This window comes from Leguminivora glycinivorella, chromosome 2 (assembly GCF_023078275.1).
Source record: "Leguminivora glycinivorella isolate SPB_JAAS2020 chromosome 2, LegGlyc_1.1, whole genome shotgun sequence".
NCBI classification, from domain to species: domain Eukaryota; kingdom Metazoa; phylum Arthropoda; class Insecta; order Lepidoptera; family Tortricidae; genus Leguminivora; species Leguminivora glycinivorella.
The window spans coordinates 26,037,357-26,059,064 of record NC_062972.1 but is presented as its reverse complement, the minus strand read 5'-3'; the positions used below and the strand labels follow the sequence as shown (position 1 = coordinate 26,059,064).

General features: G+C 37.2%; 1 protein-coding gene across 2 annotated transcripts in view; it reads right to left on the bottom strand.

The window, feature by feature from the left end:
• Positions 1 to 21,708, bottom strand: part of LOC125242385 (zwei Ig domain protein zig-8-like) — a 237,137-nt gene that overhangs the window by 5,433 nt on the left and 209,996 nt on the right. For both annotated transcript variants that reach the window (XM_048151188.1, XM_048151189.1), the window contains exons 6-7: positions 11,040 to 11,159; positions 7,534 to 7,731 (exon numbers count right to left, since the gene is read on the bottom strand). In XM_048151188.1, coding sequence (XP_048007145.1) covers positions 7,534 to 7,731; positions 11,040 to 11,159 — 318 coding nt within the window. The remainder of the gene's footprint in view (positions 1 to 7,533; positions 7,732 to 11,039; positions 11,160 to 21,708) is intronic.

Genomic DNA, 21,708 nt, shown 5'->3' with positions numbered 1-21,708 from the left:
AATACCTTAATTGCTAAGTGTTGCTAACTTATCTCTTGTGAGAAGGAATACAGGCGTAGGTAAGTATAGGTACGTGAAATAAAGACTTTTGAAGGCATAATGAACTAGGTTTACCATGGGACTAATGCTGGAAATGCAAAAAAAAATGGCTGTTTCATAGATTTCGACTGTCGTGATACAGCTCATTTCTATGGAACAGCCAATTTTTTTTCGTGATTTCAGCATTGGTCCCATAATAAAAGTTGTTCATTATGACCTCAAAGGTCACTATGCAAAGTTTGAACGATCCTTTTTATTTCACCCTGTATTTATTACGTATTTATGTATTTCATGCAACGTTTTCTTGACATAGAACCTCTTTCCTACGTAACCTCACTGGGGTAACGAGCATGCTCATTTGCGAATAATTAGCACTAACGATGCTTTATCGATCCGTTGCTCATTAGGTTTTTATAAAAGGTGGAAGGGAAAATAATGGAACGTTGTTTAAGAGGCCTTATTCCTAAAGACGAGCGTTTTTTGCAAAATAGAACCTTTTTCATTCAAAATTATAAAGAAACTATAAATGATTATTAAAAAAATGATAATGTTCCTAAAAGTACATATCTTAAGCTAGAAAGTCGATTGGTACTACTTTAAAATATGTCTTTTTATACTTCCGAAAAATCAGTTTTTTCGGAAGACGTTTTCAAATTTCGTAGTGGAATAGCTCGTTTAGAATCGTGATTGTGCTGTTAAAAATGTTATTTGGGGTATTAAATGATCACAATCCTATTTGTTATATCCTGTACGAGTTAGCTAATACTTTGACATTTTAAGATTTACTTGAAATGGTGGATAAATAACCTTCCGTATCCTCCCCATTTTTTCGATAAAAAGAGGTTTACATTATGTATTTTTCCTGCGATTCCTGCATTTTTTGTAACTCTTAAATAATATTATCCTAAACTAGAACTTCTTATTGACCTATAAAAAAAAATCATACATATAAGACATACCTTTCTGTCGATAGATATGTTTTTAAAACACCTAAAATTCGAATAAAAGACACTGTGCTAACGCGAGCCCGCTCAGTCTGCGCCGAGCGCTCGAAGACAACGGACCTGCGTTTGATCGTCCGGCGCACCTAGCTTTCGTAAGCAGCGCGATAGTTCCGAGAAGTGCCGTAAACTGCGACCAAACAAATCTTGATCCTTTTTACACCTTATGCAATTTTAGCATTCGACATGCTTTTCATATGATTTTGGATTTTAAGTTATACGTGAAGTTTGTTGAGAGTTTGAATTATTATTATATTTTGGGACCAGGATGAGGTTCTGGTTCTCGTGATGATGGAGTCAGGCAGGAGATGTTCAACAGAACTGCTATTCTACTTATCATAACTCCACCATGTTTGGGCTCATTAGATTTGGGCTGATGAGCACCATCGATCTAGATGAGGTCCAAGGTCTCATGATGGAGTCAGGAGGTGGTCAACAGAACTGCTATTCTCCTCATCATAACCCCATCATGTTTGGGCTCATTAGATTTGGGCTGACGAGCACCATCGAACTAGATGAGGTCCAAGGTCTCATGACGGGGTCAGGAGGTGGCCAACAGAACTGCTATTCTCCTCATCATAACCCCATCATGTTTGGGCTCATTAGATTTGGGCTGACGAGCACCATCGAACTAGATGAGGTCCAGGGTCTCATGATGGAGTCAGGAGGTGGCCAACAGAACTGCTATTCTCCTCATCATAACCCCATCATGTTCGGGCTCATTAGATTTGGGCTGACGAGCACCATCGAACTAGACGAGGTCCAAGTTCTCATGATGGAGTCAGGAGGTGGTCAACAGAACTGCTATTCTCCTCATCATAACCCCATCATGTTTGGGCTCATTATAAATATGTGGAAGGTCGTTAATAATAATAAATGTTTTATTAGGGTACCCCTACATGTAAAGAGGGGACAGATATTTTTTTTTATCTACTACTTTTTTTTTATCTGTATTCATATACATTCAATATTTTTTTTTTTAATCGGTCCAGTAACAACGGAGATATTGAGGAACAAAGATAACAAAAAATTAAAAAAATAAATAAACATACAGACGAATTGAGAGGGTTACTAATGTATTACCGAAAGTTATTTGCCAGATTTTCACATCCCAAACAATGTATCCCAAAAATTTAAAAGGCAACTCATCATTTCCCAACTTATCGTGTGACATATACATATTTGCCAAAATAATGATATCCAAATAAATATTTAGACATTTCCTTACTTTGGCAATGTTCATTTTACCAAACTTCAATTAATCAAAATGATTAATTGCCAACCAATATTATCCCAACAGAAAAAAAGCCAAATCTAACATTTGGTAAAACATTTCTTGGGCATTTTTTATTTTAACAAACCTTGTTTACTCAAACCGAGTAGTTGACAAAAATATAAATAAACCACATTTACTTTGACATTTTTTTATATAACCAAATCTTAACGTATTCGAAATAAACCTACTTTTTTAGTAACATTTTGTGTGGGGGTCGCAGTTCTAACCTAACCTAAACCTACTTTCTTAGCAACATTTTGTGTGGGGGTCGCAGTTTTAACCTAACCTAAACCTACTTTCTTAGCAACAGTTTTGTATGGGGGTCGCAGTTCTAACCTAACCTAAACCTACTTTCTTCGCTACAGTTTTGTGTAGGGGTCGCAGTTCTAACCTAACCTAAACCTACTTTTTTAAGCAAAATTTTGTGTGGGGGTCGCAGTTCTAACCTAACCTAAACCTACTTTATTTAGCAACAGTTTTGTGTGGGGGTCGCAGTTCGAACCTAACCTAAACCTACTTTCTTAGCAACAGTTTTGTGTGGGGGTAGCAGTTCGAACCTAACCTAAACCTACATTCTTAGCAAAGTTTTGCGTGGGGGTCGCAGTTCTAACCTAACCTAAACCTACTTTCTTAGCAACAGTTTTGTGTGGGGGTAGCAGTTCGAACCTAACCTAAACCTACATTCGTAGCAAAGTTTTGCGTGGGGGTCGCAATTCTAACCTAACCTAAACCTACTTTCTTAGCAACATTTTGTGTGGGGGTCGCAGTTTTAACCTAAACTAAACCTACTTTCTTAGCAACAGTTTTGTGTGGGGGTCGCAGTTCTAACCTAACCTAAACCTACTTTCTTCGCTACAGTTTTGTGTAGGGTTCGCAGTTCTAACCTAACCTAAACCTACTGTTTTAGCAACATTTTGTGTGGGGGTCGCAGTTCTTACCTAACCTAAACCTACTTTATTTAGCAACTGTTTTGTGTGGGGGTCGCAGTTCGAACCTAACCTAAACCTACATTCTTAGCAAAGTTTTGTGTGGGGGTCGCAGTTCTAACCTAACCTAAACCTACTTTCTTCGCAACAGTTTTGTGTTGGGGTCGCAGTTCTAACCTAACCTAAACCTACTTTCTTAGCAACAGTTTTGTGTGGGGGTCGCAGTTCCAACCTAACATAAACCTACTTTCTTAGCAAAGTTTTGTGTGGGGGTCACAGTTCTAACCTAACCTAAACCTACTTTTTTAGCAACATTTTGTGTGGGGGTCGCAGTTCCAACCTAACCTAAACCTACTTTTTTAGGAACATTTTGTGTGGGGGTCGCAGTTCCAACCTAACCTAAACCTACTTTTAGGTTTTTGGGCTATGTTTAGGTTTTCAAAGATTATTTGACTCGTCATAATTATGGTATTTTCGTCAAAAGTGTTTGTGGGAAGCAAACGTGTAAGTAGTTGTTAAAATCTGTTTGGGAAATGAAATTCGGTAAATGAAAACAATCATGTTAAAACACTTGTCAAAAACTGGTTTTGCATAGTGTGTTTTTAAGGAAAAATTTTTTTACTAAACAAACTATTTGACTAAATAATTTTGTCCAGTAATTAATTTGACGAAAGTAAAGTTGAGCAAACTTTTCTAGTCAAAGTGAAACATTTGCGAAATTAACAGTTGGGGTTATAAAAGTTGCATTACAACAGTTTGGGAAATTATCATTTGACGGATTTTAACGTTGTCAAATGTTATTATGGGAAAGATTGTGTTGACAAACGTGTAGTTGGCAAAATTCGTTTGGGAAATGAAATTCGACAAAAAAATCTTCGGTAAATTAAAAGGATCCCGAATTGAGAACCTCGCCTCAAATCTCTCAGATTTGAGGCGACGGTTAAAAAGTGACACATCATGAGCAGTTCCAATGCACCAAATGTCACTGTTCTGGACGTAAGTGCATGCTGTTCTTATAAAAATATGAAAGTCACTATAACTGTGATAATTTCCGAAAATATTATAAAAAAACGATCTTAGTAAACCCTTAGACTTATATTGACCGGGATATAGACCGTGATTACCTTTTTGATTTTTGTCGAGCTCCCGATATTTCGACGCAGTTGCATGCATCATGATCACGGAAAACTGACGAAGGCGGGTGGATGTTAAAGTTGTATAGACAGCGCGCGATCTACCCTCCTTCGCGCGCGTTTGCTGCGTTCACTTTCAGCGTTACCACTGGTCGCGTTCACACTCGATGGTCTGTCCAAACACACTACACTCACAGTGTCACTACGTTTGTTCAATTCTGACTTCACCGGCCAAAGAAGCCATTCAGAGAAGCCATTGAGATTCACAAATATAAAAATTTCAGTCGTGAGGATGGCTTCAAACTATCTAATGTATGGAATCCAGTGATTTGTTTGTGTAAAAAACTGGTGAAGTCAGAATTGAACAAACGTAGTGACACTGTGAGTGTAGTGTGTTTGGACAGACCATCGAGTGTGAACGCGACCAGTGGTAACGCTGAAAGTGAACGCAGCCGACGCGCGCGAAGGAGGGTAGATCGCGCGCTGTCTATACAACTTTAACATCCACCCGCCTTCGTCAGTTTTCCGTGATCATGATGCATGCAACTGCGTCGAAATATCGGGAGCTCGACAAAAATCAAAAAGGTAATCACGGTCTATATCCCGGTCAATATAAGTCTAATGAAAATAACCGTGAATCATTCAAAACTCTTAGTAAACCCTTATTCATTTTTAAATACCTATCCAAAAATATATCACACGTTGGGGTTGGAATGAAAAATGAAATGGAATGAAATCAGCCCTCACTTTACATGTAGGGGGGGGGGGGGGTACCCTAATAAAACATTTTTTTCCATTTTTTATTTTTGCACTTTGTTGACGTGATTGATATACATATTGTTACTAAATTTCAGCTTTCTAGTGCTTACGGCTACTGAGATTATCCGCGGACGGACGGACGGACGGACGGACGGACGGACGGACGGACGGACGGACGGACGGACGGACGGACGGACGGACGGACGGACGGACGGATGGACAGACAGACATGGCGAAACTATAAGAGTTCCTAGTTGACTACGGAACCCTAAAAAACAGAAATCACTATTAAACTATTCTCTAATTTCAAGTTCCTAACTAAAATTTTCCTAATAAAAAAAAAACAAATTGATCCCGCTACAAACTTTCACCCCCTTTTTCCCTCTACTAGGGGTGTAAATTTTCATAATCGATTCAAGAATTATCTCTTCGAAATTTTGTTAATGCAATCTATACAAATTTCGACTTTCTAGCTTTCGTAGTTTCGGCTCAGCGGTGTTGGTTGTTGAATCAATCAATTAGGAAACCTGAATTTATATATGTACATGTAGACTAATACTTTTACTACATTCATATACCTTATTTACTACTACCATACCATGAATATGAAATTAAATAAAGAGTCCCCATATAAAATTCAAAATTATGTTATTAGCAATTTAATTCAAAACTATCAAGATTATTCGTGTCTGCGTTGAAACGCGCGTTGAGTTGCCGGTGCTCGCGTACCGAGCGCCAACGCCATCTATCGATGGCCGTTTCGTGAAATTGATGAGCGCTCTAAGGAATAAGGGGTCTTAATAGCAATTTTGTTACACAAGAAGTTCTTTATAAGCCTTCGTCTAAATGGTGGTTACCTAGTATAAAAATGAAACGGAAATATAACAAAGCTTACGAGTAAATTATAAATGCTAAAGTTTGGTCTTTGTGTTACCTCTTCACTCTTCTACTGTTAAACTCAGGCTTGCTTTACATCAGGCGGGCCGTATACTTGTTTGCCACCGACGTAGTATAAAAAAAAAAAACCAGTTCACTAAAAAAAGTGACATAGTTTGAGCCCAGTGGATATAGTTTTTTTTATAACAGAGGCAGCTGGTCGTTATTCAAAATAAATCTCGAATATCGAAAACTCGAATTCACCAGATCTGGGTGGCTAGCCGAATGGCACAATCGCTCACGAAACGCTCACGAAACGAAGCGCTAGTAGATATCTATCTCTATTGCGCTTGCGTATTGGCGCGACAGAGCCAGCGGCGTATCGCTTTCGTTTGGCGTCGGAGAAATGCCATTCGGCTACGGGGCCTGGACGTGTTTGGGCTCATTCTTCTCAGAATCACGAGCTGATTCGACCCTGACGATAAAAAAATGTATCCTATTTTTTTTCCTTTACGTCATGATTTTAGTATGAACTTACTACGAGCGTAACGTATTGGAAACTCGAATTTTGTATAGAAAATACGGGACACATTTTTTTATCGTCAGGATCGAATCAAACACGTCCAGAAATTCGACATTCGAGATTTATTTTGAAAAACACCTAGCTACTGTTAATTGACGTAAGAATAATGCTCAAATTGAATTATTTAAATTGCCTGGCTGGTTAGGTAATTGAATTTTATATATGAACACTTAATTCTCGAAAATTAGGTTAAGTACTCTGTAAAGTATTTAAATACGCGTACATATGTCGCGAACAGCTTCTAATGTTGCTGAAATAGAGGTTAGGAAGTAGATGAGAGGTTTTATTTGAACCACAAACGTCGTGCATTCATTTTCAATACTTACTGTAAATTATTTAACTTTTGGGTGGACGACATCCGCAAAATTGCGGGTCACAACTGGATGAGACTAGCTCAGGACCGGGATACATGGCGTACGTACTAGAAGAGAGGCCTATGCTCAACAGTGGGCGATAAAGGGCTGACATGATGATGATGATGATGATTTGACTTTTGGAAGAGTTTGCAGCAGCGTACTTATAGAATTGTTGAATTTAGAATTGCACTCTTAGAGTGCGCGGCTCTTCACTCGGGGAAGTTCCAAGAGTAAGTTCAGTTAGTTTAACTACAACAGCTAAACTCGATTCAACAGTTTGATAAATACATACGATTACGCCTGTATCCCATAAGGTGGGGTAGGCAGGTCACATGAAATGTACTCAAGTTTCAGTGCCACTCTTGGCAAATTAGGGGTTGAAGAAAACGCAATTGTGACAGTGCAGTGACGGTTGCCAGCCTCTCGCCTACGCCACAATTTAACGCGTATCCAACAGTCGCCTTCTACGACACCCACGCAAATAAAGGGGGTGGTAAAATTCTTCACCCGTCACCACACGGGACACACAGTTTGATTCTTACCATTTAATAATAAAAACGTGGCGGGAACAGTTTCATTCTTACCATTAATGACATGGACATTAACTGAAGCCGCCTCAGCCATGGTCGGGACACAGCTGTAGTTCCCGCTGTCTCCTGGTAGCAGTCTCTCGATGGTCAGTCGAGACGTCAGCTGTTCAGTCCACTCGGTCTTCAACCGGACTCGCGGCTCTTCTACGATTTCGTTCGCTTCTAGTTCCTTATACTCTATTAGTTTTGATCCTGGAAAGAAACGAGGCATTAGCATATATCAGTAATATATTAGTTAGAGCCAGTTGCGTCAACTACATTAGACAGACACGTCAATGTCACGCAGTCTGATGTCTATGGAACTTCCAGTTACAAAAATTAACACTTTAATTGTGACCAAAGGTTTGATGCAACCGACCCTTAAATAGTCTAGATCAGTTTGGGAATGCAATATGGTCACACCATTATACTCAGTAAAGACAGGGCTCGTAGAAAAGATTCCAATGTTTCAAGAAGGCAGACGATACGCTAGTTAGTATACATAATATTGATTTTTTATATTGTTGACTTCTCTTGGGATTCTGTGACCAATTAATTGAAAGAAGTGAAAGAACCACCAATATTCTCTGATATTTCCAATCTGCATACATATACGAATAGAGAGATTTCCCTAACGATTTGTACAACAACACGAAAGCGATGAAAGGCCATTAAGGACAACGAGCTAAAACTATGCATGGGTAGCTTTTCCGAGAACGCTGTCAACTACCTTCAATGGTTTTGTTCAACAAAGGGTCAAATCAGATTTCGAACGCAAAACAGTAATTCTGAATCACTCTATGAAAACCACTTCAACACGCAAACCAGCGTTTAACAATACTAGTAAAATATACATAGGAAATGCACGGGTGGTTTTACCTCAGATTAAGTACAACTGATTGTAAAAACCGACTGAATTCGGAATGTCAAATTATGGGTCGTTATTTACAAGGCTCATTAGTTTATTTTGAGCCTACGCAATTTGGGTGGATTTATGTTGAGTTTGAGTTTGCCTGTTAGCGCCCGAAGGCTGCGAACTATTAGGTATTTTGTAGAGGCGGGATGTTAATTATTCAGAAGTTGGAGAGTGATTGTTGGAAAAATGGCTAGTGTTGTTAGTGTGTGGCGAAAAAGTGAACTTTAATAAATAATGTAGGTATACATATTGTAAATTACTTTTATATGTAAAAGTGTTTAACGAATTTTTTAATAATAGTCTACGAATAAATACAAGATAAGTTTAAAAGGTAAAATATAGTTTGGTTTTCAGAGTGGTAGTAAGTAGTTTTGATTATCATATGTTTATTTATTTACAAAGTTTACCCCTGTGGTTTACCCCATAATGAGAACTCGCATTCGCCAAAACAAAGGCACATTTTGATTTCCAACTCAATCAGATTAGTGATAAGTACCTAATATAATATGTACTAGCTTTTGCTCGCGGCTTCGCTCGCGTTAGAAAGAGACAAAAAGTAGCCTATGTCACTCTCCATCCCTTTAACTATCTCCATTTAAAAAATCACGTCAATTCGTCGCTCCGTTTTGCCGTAAAAGACGGACAAACAAACAGACATACACACATTCCCATTTATAATATTAGTATGGATTATTCGCTCCTGTAGCGTCTTAACCATAACCCATTGAACCAGCTAATTAACTATACATTCTTATATTGCTCGTAAGGAAATTCAGTGAAATAACAGGTTAAAATTGCTATACATTCAGCATTAGAAACGGATACCTAAGAAGCCTGTAGCAGCATTAAAATTAGATATAAAATACTCGAGTACTTGGTTACAAAAATCCCTAGGTAGTAGTTTCCGATAATCCTGAAGATTGCGAAAAAGATTTTCTAGTTATTTCTCGTACAGGATATACGTGACCTTGTTCAACAAAAATAAGTAGGTATCAGATCTATGGTAGAATTTATGCAAAAAACGAAGCGCTAGTAGATATCTATCTCCTGCCTGGCCTGGCCCCGTAGCCGAATGGCATTTCTCCGACGCCAAACGAAAGCGATACGCCGCTGGCTCTGTCGCGCCAATACGCAAGCGCGATAGAGATAGATATCTACTAGCGCTTCGTTTCGTGAGCGTTTCGTGAGCGATTGTGCCATTCGGCTAGCCACCCTGGTTCTATAAAAACTAATTGGACTAATAATATTTGCTTGTGACTATTTTATTTTGGTTACGGATAAATAATAATCGTATATGACTATGGATAGGAATTGAGAGGATATATTTATTTAATAACAACTGTATTCAAGTCCTTAATTCAAGTCAGAACCATAAACTGGTTGATATTTCTGTTGACAAAAAGCAAATCTGGCCCTATAGCCAAGACAAGAGTGCAATCGTGACGCTCCGTATCGTATACTATACGCGATAGTTAGATCTCTCTATCGCTCTTCAGTATTAGCGATAGAGAGACCGTTCCGTATTGTACGCCTCCACATCTCGACACTGGCGATCAAATATATGAAAGAGGCGCGTTTCTAGCTTGTGCAGCTATGCATCAGAAATCTATGAGTGAGATATGACACTGTTCGCGTTTTTGATAGGCTGACTGGATTGGATAGACTGGTAACCGGGGCGGCACTTTCAGCGGGAGCGGGAGTGGCCATACTGTACGATAGTTCACTTTATTATACTGTGACGTCACGGACCGTCAGCGTATGTCATCTTTGCTAGATACCCTGTGTGCGTAGCCGAATGCGCAACCTCGTAGCTATAGCTATCTCTATCGCTCTTGCGTATTGGCGCGACAGAGCTAGACTGCATTTCTGTCGGCGTCTGGCGTCGACGATTGCCATTCGACTACGCCGCTGTTATGCCTAGATTAATTTATACACTTGTCTGGTTTACTCAGTTTAGGTACCTATCGTCTAATTCTGTTTAATTTAGTGAAGTGACCTTGTCTGCGAGCTCACGGTCTTTAGCTTCTTATTATAATAATTTTATGCTGAAATCGAATAAATCTTTATTGTTATAGCTGTTTTTCATGTCAAACCGTAGAAGGTAACGAAAACAAATCAATAAATAATACGCAATTACTTTATAAATCAGACTTATTTTGAACAGTATATAGAACGTGATTAGGTTTTTGTTTCATGTCGAGCTCCTGATCATTGATTACAAGCATTTGGTCCAGTCTAAAATCGAGAGATACATATCCCGGCCAATATAGTTATGTCTAGTGAAACTAAACGTGAATCATTCAAAACTCTCACGAGTTAAACTGAAAATGTTAAATTAAGTAAGTATTGTCCAGCTGCCACAGTTAAAAACAGTTATTTGCAATATAGGTACAATACAATATTCCTGTATTCCGTGGATTTTTATTCAATAAATAGGTAAGTAGGTACTTTACTTAAAAGGGGACTGCATCATTGGCTTCGTTCAAGTCACAGATCATGTAATACTGTCCCATGAAGTAAAAGATCCGAGACTTCTTAACTACGTGTTAACAATACATTATGAAGACATGATAAGACATTATGCGCAATAAATGAAAATACTTACCCTTATACCAAAATATGGTGCCAAGGTCATGCGGACCCTGGCTCAAGATGCATGTCAGCTTCAGCGAGCTGCCGGTCTTCACGTACAGGTCGGCAGGGCCCAGAACATGGGCCTTCGCTTCTGTGGGACAAAAGAATACACTTCATAATATATCTTGTGTCAGAGGACAGCAGCTAAGTGTTTTGGTGTTATAGGCCCAGCACTATGGCCTTCGCTTCTGTGGGACAAAAGAATACACTTCATATCTTGTGTCAGAAGACAGCAGCCAAGTGTTTTGGTGTTATAGGCCCAGCACTAAGGCCTTCGCTTCTGTGGGACAAAATAATACACTTCATATCTTGTGTCAGAGGACAGCAGCTAAGTGTTTTGGTGTTATAGGCCCAGCACTAAGGCCCTCGCTTATGTGGGACAAAAGAATACACTTCATATCTTGTGTCAGAGGACAGCAGCTAAGTGTTTTGGTGTTATAGGCCCAGCACTAAGGCCCTCGCTTATGTGGGACAAAAGAATACACTTCATATCTTGTGTCAGAGGACAGCAGCTAAGTGTTTTGGTGTTATAGGCCACATGGGCCTTCGCTTCTGTGGGACAAAAGAATACACTTCATATCTTGTGTCAGAAGACAGCAGCTAAGTGTTTTGGTGTTATAGGCCACATGGGCCTTCGCTTCTGTGGGACAAAAGAATACACTTCATATCTTGTGTCAGAAGACAGCAGCTAAGTGTTTTGGTGTTATAGGCCCAGCACTATGGCCTTCGCTTATGTGGGACAAAAGCATCCACTTTATATTTTGTAACACAGAGGAAGGTAGCTAGGCGTTAGGCACTGGTCCCACCGCGAGCTAGTAAGCTATGACTGCTATGAGATATCGGCTATAAAAACGAACAAAAGATAAGCACCCCCGTGCAAATAAAAGAGACACGGCGATTTTGATAGCTCACCGCTGGGCGAGTAGCTATAAACATCGCTGTGTCTCTTTTATTTACACGGGAGTGATTATCTTTTGTTTATTTTTATAGCCGATAGCTCATAGCTTACTAGCCCGACTAAAATCGGGACAAAAAATACTGCTTAGTCGTCTGTATTACTGGGGCAGTGTAAAAAGTTTAATTGAGGAATAAAATACTATATATATTTAAAAAACCGGCCAAGAGCGTGTCGGGCCACGCTCAGTGTAGGGTTCCGTAGTTTTCCGTATTTTTCTCAAAAACTACTGAACCTATCAAGTTCAAAATAATTTTCCTAGAAAGTCTTTATAAAGTTCTACTTTTGTGATTTTTTTCATATTTTTTAAACATATGGTTCAAAAGTTAGAGGGGGGGACGCACTTTTTTTTCCTTTAGGAGCGATTATTTCCGAAACTATGATTATTATCAAAAAACGATCTTAGTAAACCCTTATTCATTTTTAAATACCTATCCAACAATATATCACACGTTGGGGTTGGAATAAAAAAAATATCAGCCCCCACTTTACATGTAGGGGGGGTACCCTAATAAAACATTTTTTTCCATTTTTTATTTTTGCACTTTGTTGGCGTGATTGATATACATATTGGTACCAAATTTCAGCTTTCTAGTGCTTACGGTTACTGAGATTATCCGCGGACGGACGGACAGACAGACATGGCGAAACTATAAGGGTTCCTAGTTGACTACGGAACCCTAAAAAAACTACTACATGAATTTTGCAGCAACAGTATTGAAGCGCGAAGGTAATTTAACGAAGTCAAAAACGATTTTGCTGCTCACATTTTTGACATTCATAGCAGTAATACCAAATACTGACACAGTTTCTATTATTCTCTAAATCCTATACGAAATAGTGTTTGGCTGTTTTTGTGTAGCTAAAGCAAATGGAGTTCTATTTTGCCACAATATAATACCTACTCAAATTAACTGCTTCATAAAGTATTTCTAAATGTTTTTCGAAGAACAAAAATAATTATACTTGCTGAATTTTGTATGATTTCAATACCCATTGGAATCAAGAAAACAAAATAATTATGCTCAATAATATTAAAATATAAACATATGTACAAGTATTTAAAAATAAACGGGTTACTCACGTATATAGCGTTCGTTCGGTTCAAATTCAAGAGTAGTATGCGTCGCGCTCTCGACATGTAAAGGCGGGGTGTCGCTACTTGAGAAAGGTTCTCGTACGAAAAGCCAAGTCTCACGGGAGTTTTATAGTTAAAATATTAGTACAAGCCTATATTATAATATTTAATGTACTTTGGCAAATTAAGTAGTAAACCGGCAGATGCTTGTCAAATTGTTTATGTTCTCTTTTATAGTATTTTATGCAACAGTAATTTAAAGGAGGTCAAAAAAGAGGAGTGGCGTGGGTAACAATATGAGGCGAAGCCGAAAATTGTTAATAAAGACGCCACAAATATTTATTTACTCAGTTAAACACCTTTGCATACAATACTTTTTCTACGACCATGCACTTAGTTTTTAAGACGATACGGTAGGGGTCAATTCTCCATACAAACGCTCTCGACTATTTCCTCCCTGGTTTTTGAAGATAGAGCAATATTTTTTTCAACACAGATTGTTATTATTTTTATCTGTGTCGGACTGTTTTGATTTTTTTGATATTCGGCTTTTTAAAGATTCTAGAGTCAATCAAAAATTTCAAAAAACGGCCTCAAGATTGGTAACAATTAACCAAAAAAGCTAAACGGTCCGACATATATTATTTCATTGTTATTCAGATTCTCAAATTTCGTTCCGATTGATTAAGTTTTGAAGGAGGAAAGAGTCGAGATCGGAACCTCGATTTTAAAGATTTTTTTGAAATATCGTTTGACTGAGTTGTTCTTAATGGACAATTTTTTTTCGATAAATCTAGTTAATAACACTTGTATATTTAACTAAAATTCCCAAGTTGAAAGGGGGGCTCCTTTCCATTTCAGCATTTTCGCTACCGTATCCTCTTAATAGTCTTCTAGAATAACTTTCGTGAAATTCACACTGTTTCCTGTATTTTGTACTGTCGTTATAAGAAGGCGTTGCCGCATGGTAAATAAAAAGTACTTATTCCAGTTAACAAGTAAATATTTACAGTTTATTATAAAAAGTCTACCTTACTATGAAATAATCTCTTAGCAAATAAATTTTATGCTTTAAATAAATTTCATTTTGAATAACTGTAAATGTTTTTTTTTCTATATGGCTTATTTATTTATAGATTCGTGCCACAGTATTTAATCACATAAAAGATGAATTGAATATCAAAAGGAATGCCTTCAAATCAGGCTATTTAAGCGAATATATTTCTTTCATTGGCGCAGATGAAAGTTTTATTTACGAGAAGTTATTATTGTAAATACCTAATTATTATAAATTGCGAGTGAGATAATAATAGGTTTCACGCAGCGATTGTTAATATACCTAGATGTCTAAAGAGCTCTCAAAAATGACCCCACGAATATTGTGCCACGGTAGGCGGGGCCTCAAAATTGTGCCACGGAGCTTGTCAGTGCGCTAATGGCGGCCACTCGGAACAGTCGTAGTACGGCATATTTAGAATATATGTTTACAAAAAGAATATGCCGTACTGTTTTGTAATATCATGAGCTAGTCGTTCCAACAAATACGTAGAAAAATATGGGATTAAGTTTCATGTGTAATTTGGCGAGGATCATAATTATTTCGATTTATTTTGTACGAACTACTTTTGTATGGGGATGATGTTATGCAATATTTTTAATAGCCATTGATATTTTAAAACTTTCATTTTTGTATAATTTTATTAATATCGCGCGATCATGTTTGCCTGCCTGCTGTGCGGCCGACATAGGCCAGTCAACTTGTTTAAACACACGTACGTGTCAGTGGCATAGGAGTTCGATTATTTTGATCACAGACCTTGTGTCACCGGCATAGTGGTTTAAATGGCCAATCTGAACACATTCGTGGACACGTATGGTATAGCATACGCGTAGTCATTTGTTTCCTTTGGTCTATGACAGATGACGTCACTAAGCGTCCCTAAACGTGTTAGTTTAAAAGGTTGTAGAATAGAAATAGACGTGACCTATGGTCCGGTGTCAGTACGGCGTATTATGATCTTGGAACCACTTTTTGACTGGCATTTTGTTTGAAAGAAGTGTTCTATGTTATTATCTTTCGGTAGCGACATCTAAGTAATTACATATTTAAGGGCCGGTTTTTCAGTCGCCAGATAAATATATCTACCAGATAAAGTTATCACTATCTTTTTCATCACACGTATAAATGACAGTGACAGCTGACATTTATCTGACCTGTACTGTACTAAAAACCAGCCCTGAAAAGGTAAAATTTATAAAATGAAAGCCTACGTTTAACAGCTGTTAACAATAGATGGCAACTGATCAATAACAATCTGAACGTGACTGTACATTGTTATACAGATATGTATAAATTGAATTTATCTAACCATAAAAATACTTATTAAAGCGGAATACGTGTACGACATAATTATTATTTCCATATGTAGGTTGTTACTTCATAACAACAAATTAATTATGTAGTTATATTTTAATATGCATAAAATTATAATTATCCCATCCCTTTTCGTGTCAAATTTTAGTCAAATATGAACCGCGAATTCTCAGCTGCCAGTACGTACAGCAAGAAAGTTTTTAGCCGAATAAAATCGCTGATTGGTAGTTAGTGACATTATATGCATTTCAGCTACACTTATCTGTGTGCATTAGTATAAAAGAGATGACTATTGTTTTGTTTACCAGTTTTGATTACAGGGCCTGTAAACGTATTGTCTTGTGTAAATGTAGGCGTAATTGTGTGTGTGCTAAACGGTGCCAGAAATTTGAACGGTAATGTTCTTAAACGCTTTTAAAGCTTTATGAAGCTTTATTTATAAATAGAACCCACAGAAAAACGAAGTTTGAAATCTACTTGAACTGTATAATATTTTCGAGCTCTTAATTGCAATTCATTGTAGAAATGAATAAATGGTTCATTTTTAAGTAAATGCACTTTATAATAATTTTAAAGAAAAAAATCTTGTGAATGTTGCGAATGTTGGATTATGTAGAAATGTATATTTTTTGAAACTACTTTTATTATACGTTATTAATATACGTACGCATACCGTTAAGGTTTGAGGAGTTCCCTCCATTCCTCATGAATCCGGCCGATATCCAATTATAAGAAATCGAGCTTGACAAGACTTGAAAACTGAATATGCTTAACAAACATAACAAAAAGAACAGAGCTCCTAACATAAGCTATGCGTCGCTGACGAGTTCCGTTCTGATCATCGTCAGAAGTTCCACTTCATCAAATGTCACTATTGTTCATGTAAGTATCTACTTGGCTTTCTGATAAAAATACCAAAGTCACTATAAGTGTGCCATTCAGATTAGAGGAGTTCCGATCTGATCATCATCAGCAGTTCCACTGCACTAAATGTCACTGTCTCAACGGGGTGATAATTGTCAGGGTCGGCAAACCTCATGTAACATCTCTCGAATTCCAGGCGTTCATAAAATACAGAGACGATGCTTATCATGGCGGGCCGAAAGCTTATTTTTGCCACCAACATCATCATCATCCTCCTTGCGTTATCCCGGCATTCGCCATGGCTCATGGGAGTCCTGGGGTCCGCTCTGACAACTAATCCCAAGATTTGGCATAGACACTAGTTTTACGAAAGCGACTGACATCTTCCAACCCGAAGGGTAACTAGGCCGTATTGGAATTAGTTCGGTTTCCTCACGATGTTTCCCTTCACCGAAAAGCGACTGGCAAATATCAAATGACATTCCGCACATAAGTTCCGAATAAATCATTGGTACGAGCCGGGGTTCGAACCCGCGACCTCCGGATTGAAAGTCGCACGCTCTTACCGCTGGGCCACAAACGTAGTGTTAAAAATTGCCTTAATTCAAATCAGTCCCAACAGACATCTTACTCATCTCACTCTCAAGGTAAATAGGTCATATTTCATAAACTTATAGGAAGAGGTTGCCTCCGAGCCCCGCAATCCAGCGGAGTGGAAAAATAAAGCAATATTTTGTGAAGTCGAAAGTTCCAGAAGTTTCGATCGCTTGGCCCTGATATACTCGTCTGAAAGTCAATCAGGCTTGAGGCTCTAAAAGTTAGTCGATCAGAAAGATGTTATTATTAAAAGAGTTGTAGTACTAAAGGGTGAAAAGAGATTAGAAGTTGGAAGATAAATGATGTAATTTGTAAAGTAATACTGATAGTTAGGACTGAAACCTAAATAATTTAGTCTGTTTTTTGTAAGACATTGAAGTGGATCATAAATTTAACGCCAACGTTAATATCAAATAGAATTAGGGAAAATTAGTATACGTAGGTAGTAAGAATAGATTAATACATGCTGAAACCATATGCAGTACGCACTCAACAAGAAAAAAATAATTCAATCGCTGACTAAATAGACCTTAAATCGTAAAGTTTAGTTGCTACATATAAGATTTTAAGTATAAAACACGCGTGAGACTCGAAGACAAAAATATTTTAAGCGAGTTACTCACGTTAAATAAATCGAAAAACAGTCGATAAAAACTCACAAAATATACACTTCAAAGCTTACTTTAAGATGTTTATGTGTATTACAATTTGTGTACTTATACATAGGTACAATATCAATTAATATTTAAGTAGGTTCTTCAAGTTTTTTTTCGCACAGTTTATATCAGTTCATGACTGTTTGTTTCTCTGATAATTACCAATATCTTACATACGATACAATTCAATAAAATACAATAAAACTACCCCATAATGCCCCAGTAACGTGACTTTGAGATTAAGTAACATAAAATTTATTTGTTTATGTTTTTGATCTCTAATTGGATCGCCTATGTTAACTCAACTTACTTTACTACACTTTCATTGCAACTTACTATACTTTCGTTGCGTAAAATATATCCAGCAAACAATCAACTTTATTGCTTCCTTGTTTATCTTGTAATACTGGGAACTTTGCTCGCTAGAACAACTGGATAAAAGATGTTTGGATAAGAAATTCTTTTAAGAAGTAAGCTCATTTTATTTAAAATAACAGAAGACATGTCTTTTTCGGTGAAATAACGTTAACATAAACTGACCTAATTATATTTTAATTGAAAGATGGTGTTTTTACTGTTTTTGAATACCGAAAACGAACAAAATTAGGTAAACACGCCTTTATTTCTGTTCTGATATTTTGTACGCGTATGTACTTATCCAAATTGTAATCTTACAGTCATTTACTTACAGGACATTACTCACATTACACCTTTTGTCTTCAGAAAGACCCTTTTACTGATTGGCAGTGCCAATATACCTACTTAAAACGGTTGTCTATTGTTTGCCCGACAGTCATTTAACATAATATTCATTTGCCCGAATCTAACTTGCCTGAATTTCATTTGCCCGAATGATTTGTTTACCATAAAAATCATATGACATACTCGTTGTTTATCCGAATATTACCTTCCATAATCATACAATGCCATACTATTTGTTATCCATATTATTAAGTGCAATAATATGGTTTCATAGAATATTCAAACGCCATAAGCAATTATTGCCATATTAATTGTTGCCCATATTATTACCTAACCTAACCTACTTTCTGATAGCAGTTTCATTTTCCAGGGGTCACAGTTCTAACCTAACCTAACCTACTTTTCCAGCAGTTTCATTCTCCAGGGGATCACAGTTCTAACCTAACCTAACCTACTTTCTGATAGCAGTTTCATTTTCCAGGGGGTCGCAGTTCTAACCTAACCTAACCTACTGTCTGATAGTATTTTCATTTTCCGGGGGGTCACAGTTCTAACCTAACCTAACCTACTTTTCAAGCAGTTTCCTTTTCCAGAGGTTCACAGTTCTAACCTAACCTAACCTACTTTCTGATAGCAGTTTCATTTTCCAGGGGGTCACAGTTCTAACCTAACCTAACCTACTTTCTGATAGCAGTTTCATTCTCTAGTCCTTCTAGTACCTATTATAGTAGTTTTCAAAACACATTATGGAAATTGACTTTTCTGGACGCTAATTTATATGACAAATGATGGTATGGAATGTGGTAATTACGGATTTCGATGATTCTGACAAATGACATTATGGAAACTGACTTTATGGGAAACAAAGTTTCTGGCACTAGATTAATATAGTAAACAATGATTATGGCATAAGATGTTATGAGAAACAATATTATGATTGTTGAATAGGATGGCAAATAAAATTATGGCAAATGAAATTCTGGCAAATGGGGGTATCCCACTTAAAACTTACAAATGTTACAAGGAAATGAGAACTGAAAATATGAATGACCTCCTCTCGTTAGTAGCCCAGGGTACGTAGCCGAATGGCACAAACGCTCACGAAACGAAACGATCGTAGATATCTATCTCTATCGCTCTTGCGTATTGGCGCGTCAAAGCCAGACTACCTTTCGCAGCGTTTCGTTTTCGTTTCGCGTCGCAGAAATGACATTCGGCTACGGCACCAGTTACAAATTTACAATTTCAACCAACCAGGCCAATCTGCACTTTAACTGTTGAGTCAAAAGTTTTAAGTAGGAACTTTCTGAAATTACTTGTTACTTAAAAGAAGGCAAGGTAAAGGAGGTGCTTCCATTAGGTAAAATCGGCCATTTGCTCCGAGGAAGTGCCGACCGATCGCCGTCCCTATCGTCATTAGGACCCTACCGTAAAGTAGTGTGAGATGTAATGAGAAAAAATTCTGAATTATTTGTAGAAATTGTTCAAACCGATAGATTTTTAGCGTGTAATAAAGAATGTTATGTAACAAAGAAGCAGAAGAGCTATGCCAGGGTAAGTAGCTCAAACGCTTTTGATTTATCTATTATCGCTCCATATTGTCACATCTCGGACACTGGCGATCAAATATATTATGAAAGAGGCGCGTTCCTAGCACACATTCTAAGCTCGTACTGTAGGTGAACGAGTACCATGCTTGTATGAGTGAGATATGACAGGTCGACTGTTAGCGTTTTTGACAGGCGGTAACTGTGAAATAACTGAGAGGGGGTGGGCGGCACTTTCAGCGGGGAGCGAGAGTGGCCATACTGTACGATAGTACTCTTCATTATACTGTGGTATTGTCGAGACAGAGCCAGACCGTGTTTCGATCGGCGTATAGCCTAGCGTCAGCGATTGACATTTCGGCTAGTCCAGCTGGGTCGTAGGAAGTGGAAATCTGTGTTATCTGCCCACCCCGAACGAAAACAACAGGCGTGTCAATATTTATGTATGTATTATAGATTATTTGAAAATTAATTAATTAATACTTTTATGTGAGTTAGATAAATGAGAACGTATAAATACAAATTTTGTATTTTAATCACTTGTACCTACGCTAATTGATAATATTAGGTACAAACTCAATTATTTGCTTTATATAAACAAGGAATAACAGCCAAGTAAGAAATGGTGACGTCCAGATAGTTTCTCGACCTCTGTCAACTTTGCTAACTTGGCCATCTTGTACAAGTTTATTAAGAGGCCGTCAATATCAAAAAGTAGAAAATCGTAAAATTGGTAGTTTTCTACGTCCGGTTTTAGTTTCAGTATATACTTATTGATAAGAAAAGCACTTGTTTTAAACAGCGCGTATTCTTATCTACAAAATCAGTAGTTAACATCAAGGAAAAGTTACTCCCTGAATTAATTATGATTTTTTTCCTGACGCTAGTTTAAGAAAACCCGCAAATAGTGCTCACGTCTGAGTGAGCTGAGCTCAATTTTGTATACTTTAGGCTGCTAAAATTGATGTTGTCGCATTACTTATATCCTAAACTAAAAATTCAGTAGTTTACATGTGTGTTATCATGCTACTAAAATACAGTAAATGGAAGTTAAACGACATCAATATTTGTCTAAAAATACTTCGAATCAAATGGCAATTACTTCGAAAACCTTTTAGGCAAACAAAAGGCTTTCTTGATAATTATAAACTTTAAGTATGTGTATGCAAAATAGTGTGTAATACAAATCAGGAAACACTTCCAATTTTAGATACATACTTACTTAAAGTTGTAACTAAAATGCGGTCGACCCCTGTCGGCATCTTCATAAATTTGAATATGTACGACCGTGTTTTAGTTTTAAAATAATGTTATTTTATAAGCTAGATAACTGGACTACAGAATTATTACCTTTTCATATTTTTCCTTACAAAGAGAACGAATAAAATCTGTGTTGAATATAAACTTTCGTAAATTTTCCATACAAACGTCAAAACTGCGAACAGATTCTATTGAGTCAGACGCCCGATCGGGCTCGTTCGGAGCGGACGTGTCGCCAAATTTGCTCCAATGACATTTGTTTTTGACACTGGAAATCATATACGGATGCAAAAAGATTGCCAGTGCTATGAATATATTCAAAAGTAATAAGGTAAATAAATATCGTCACGTCTAAAAGAGTCTCAGTTTAAAATCGTTTTTTTTTTGTGTTGTTTACTACTTATTATTGTTGAGAAATAAAAAAATATATGTAACTTTAATACAATGATAAGAAATATAGGTATTATTTGTCTTCTAAACTTTATTAAAATGAAAGAGTTTTAAAATTAATTTTAACTCGTTGGACTTTATTTTCATTATACTGGTCACATTATTTAGTGTCTCAGTGTGTGTAACATTCTCTATCGCGAAGAGACATTCAGTGTGG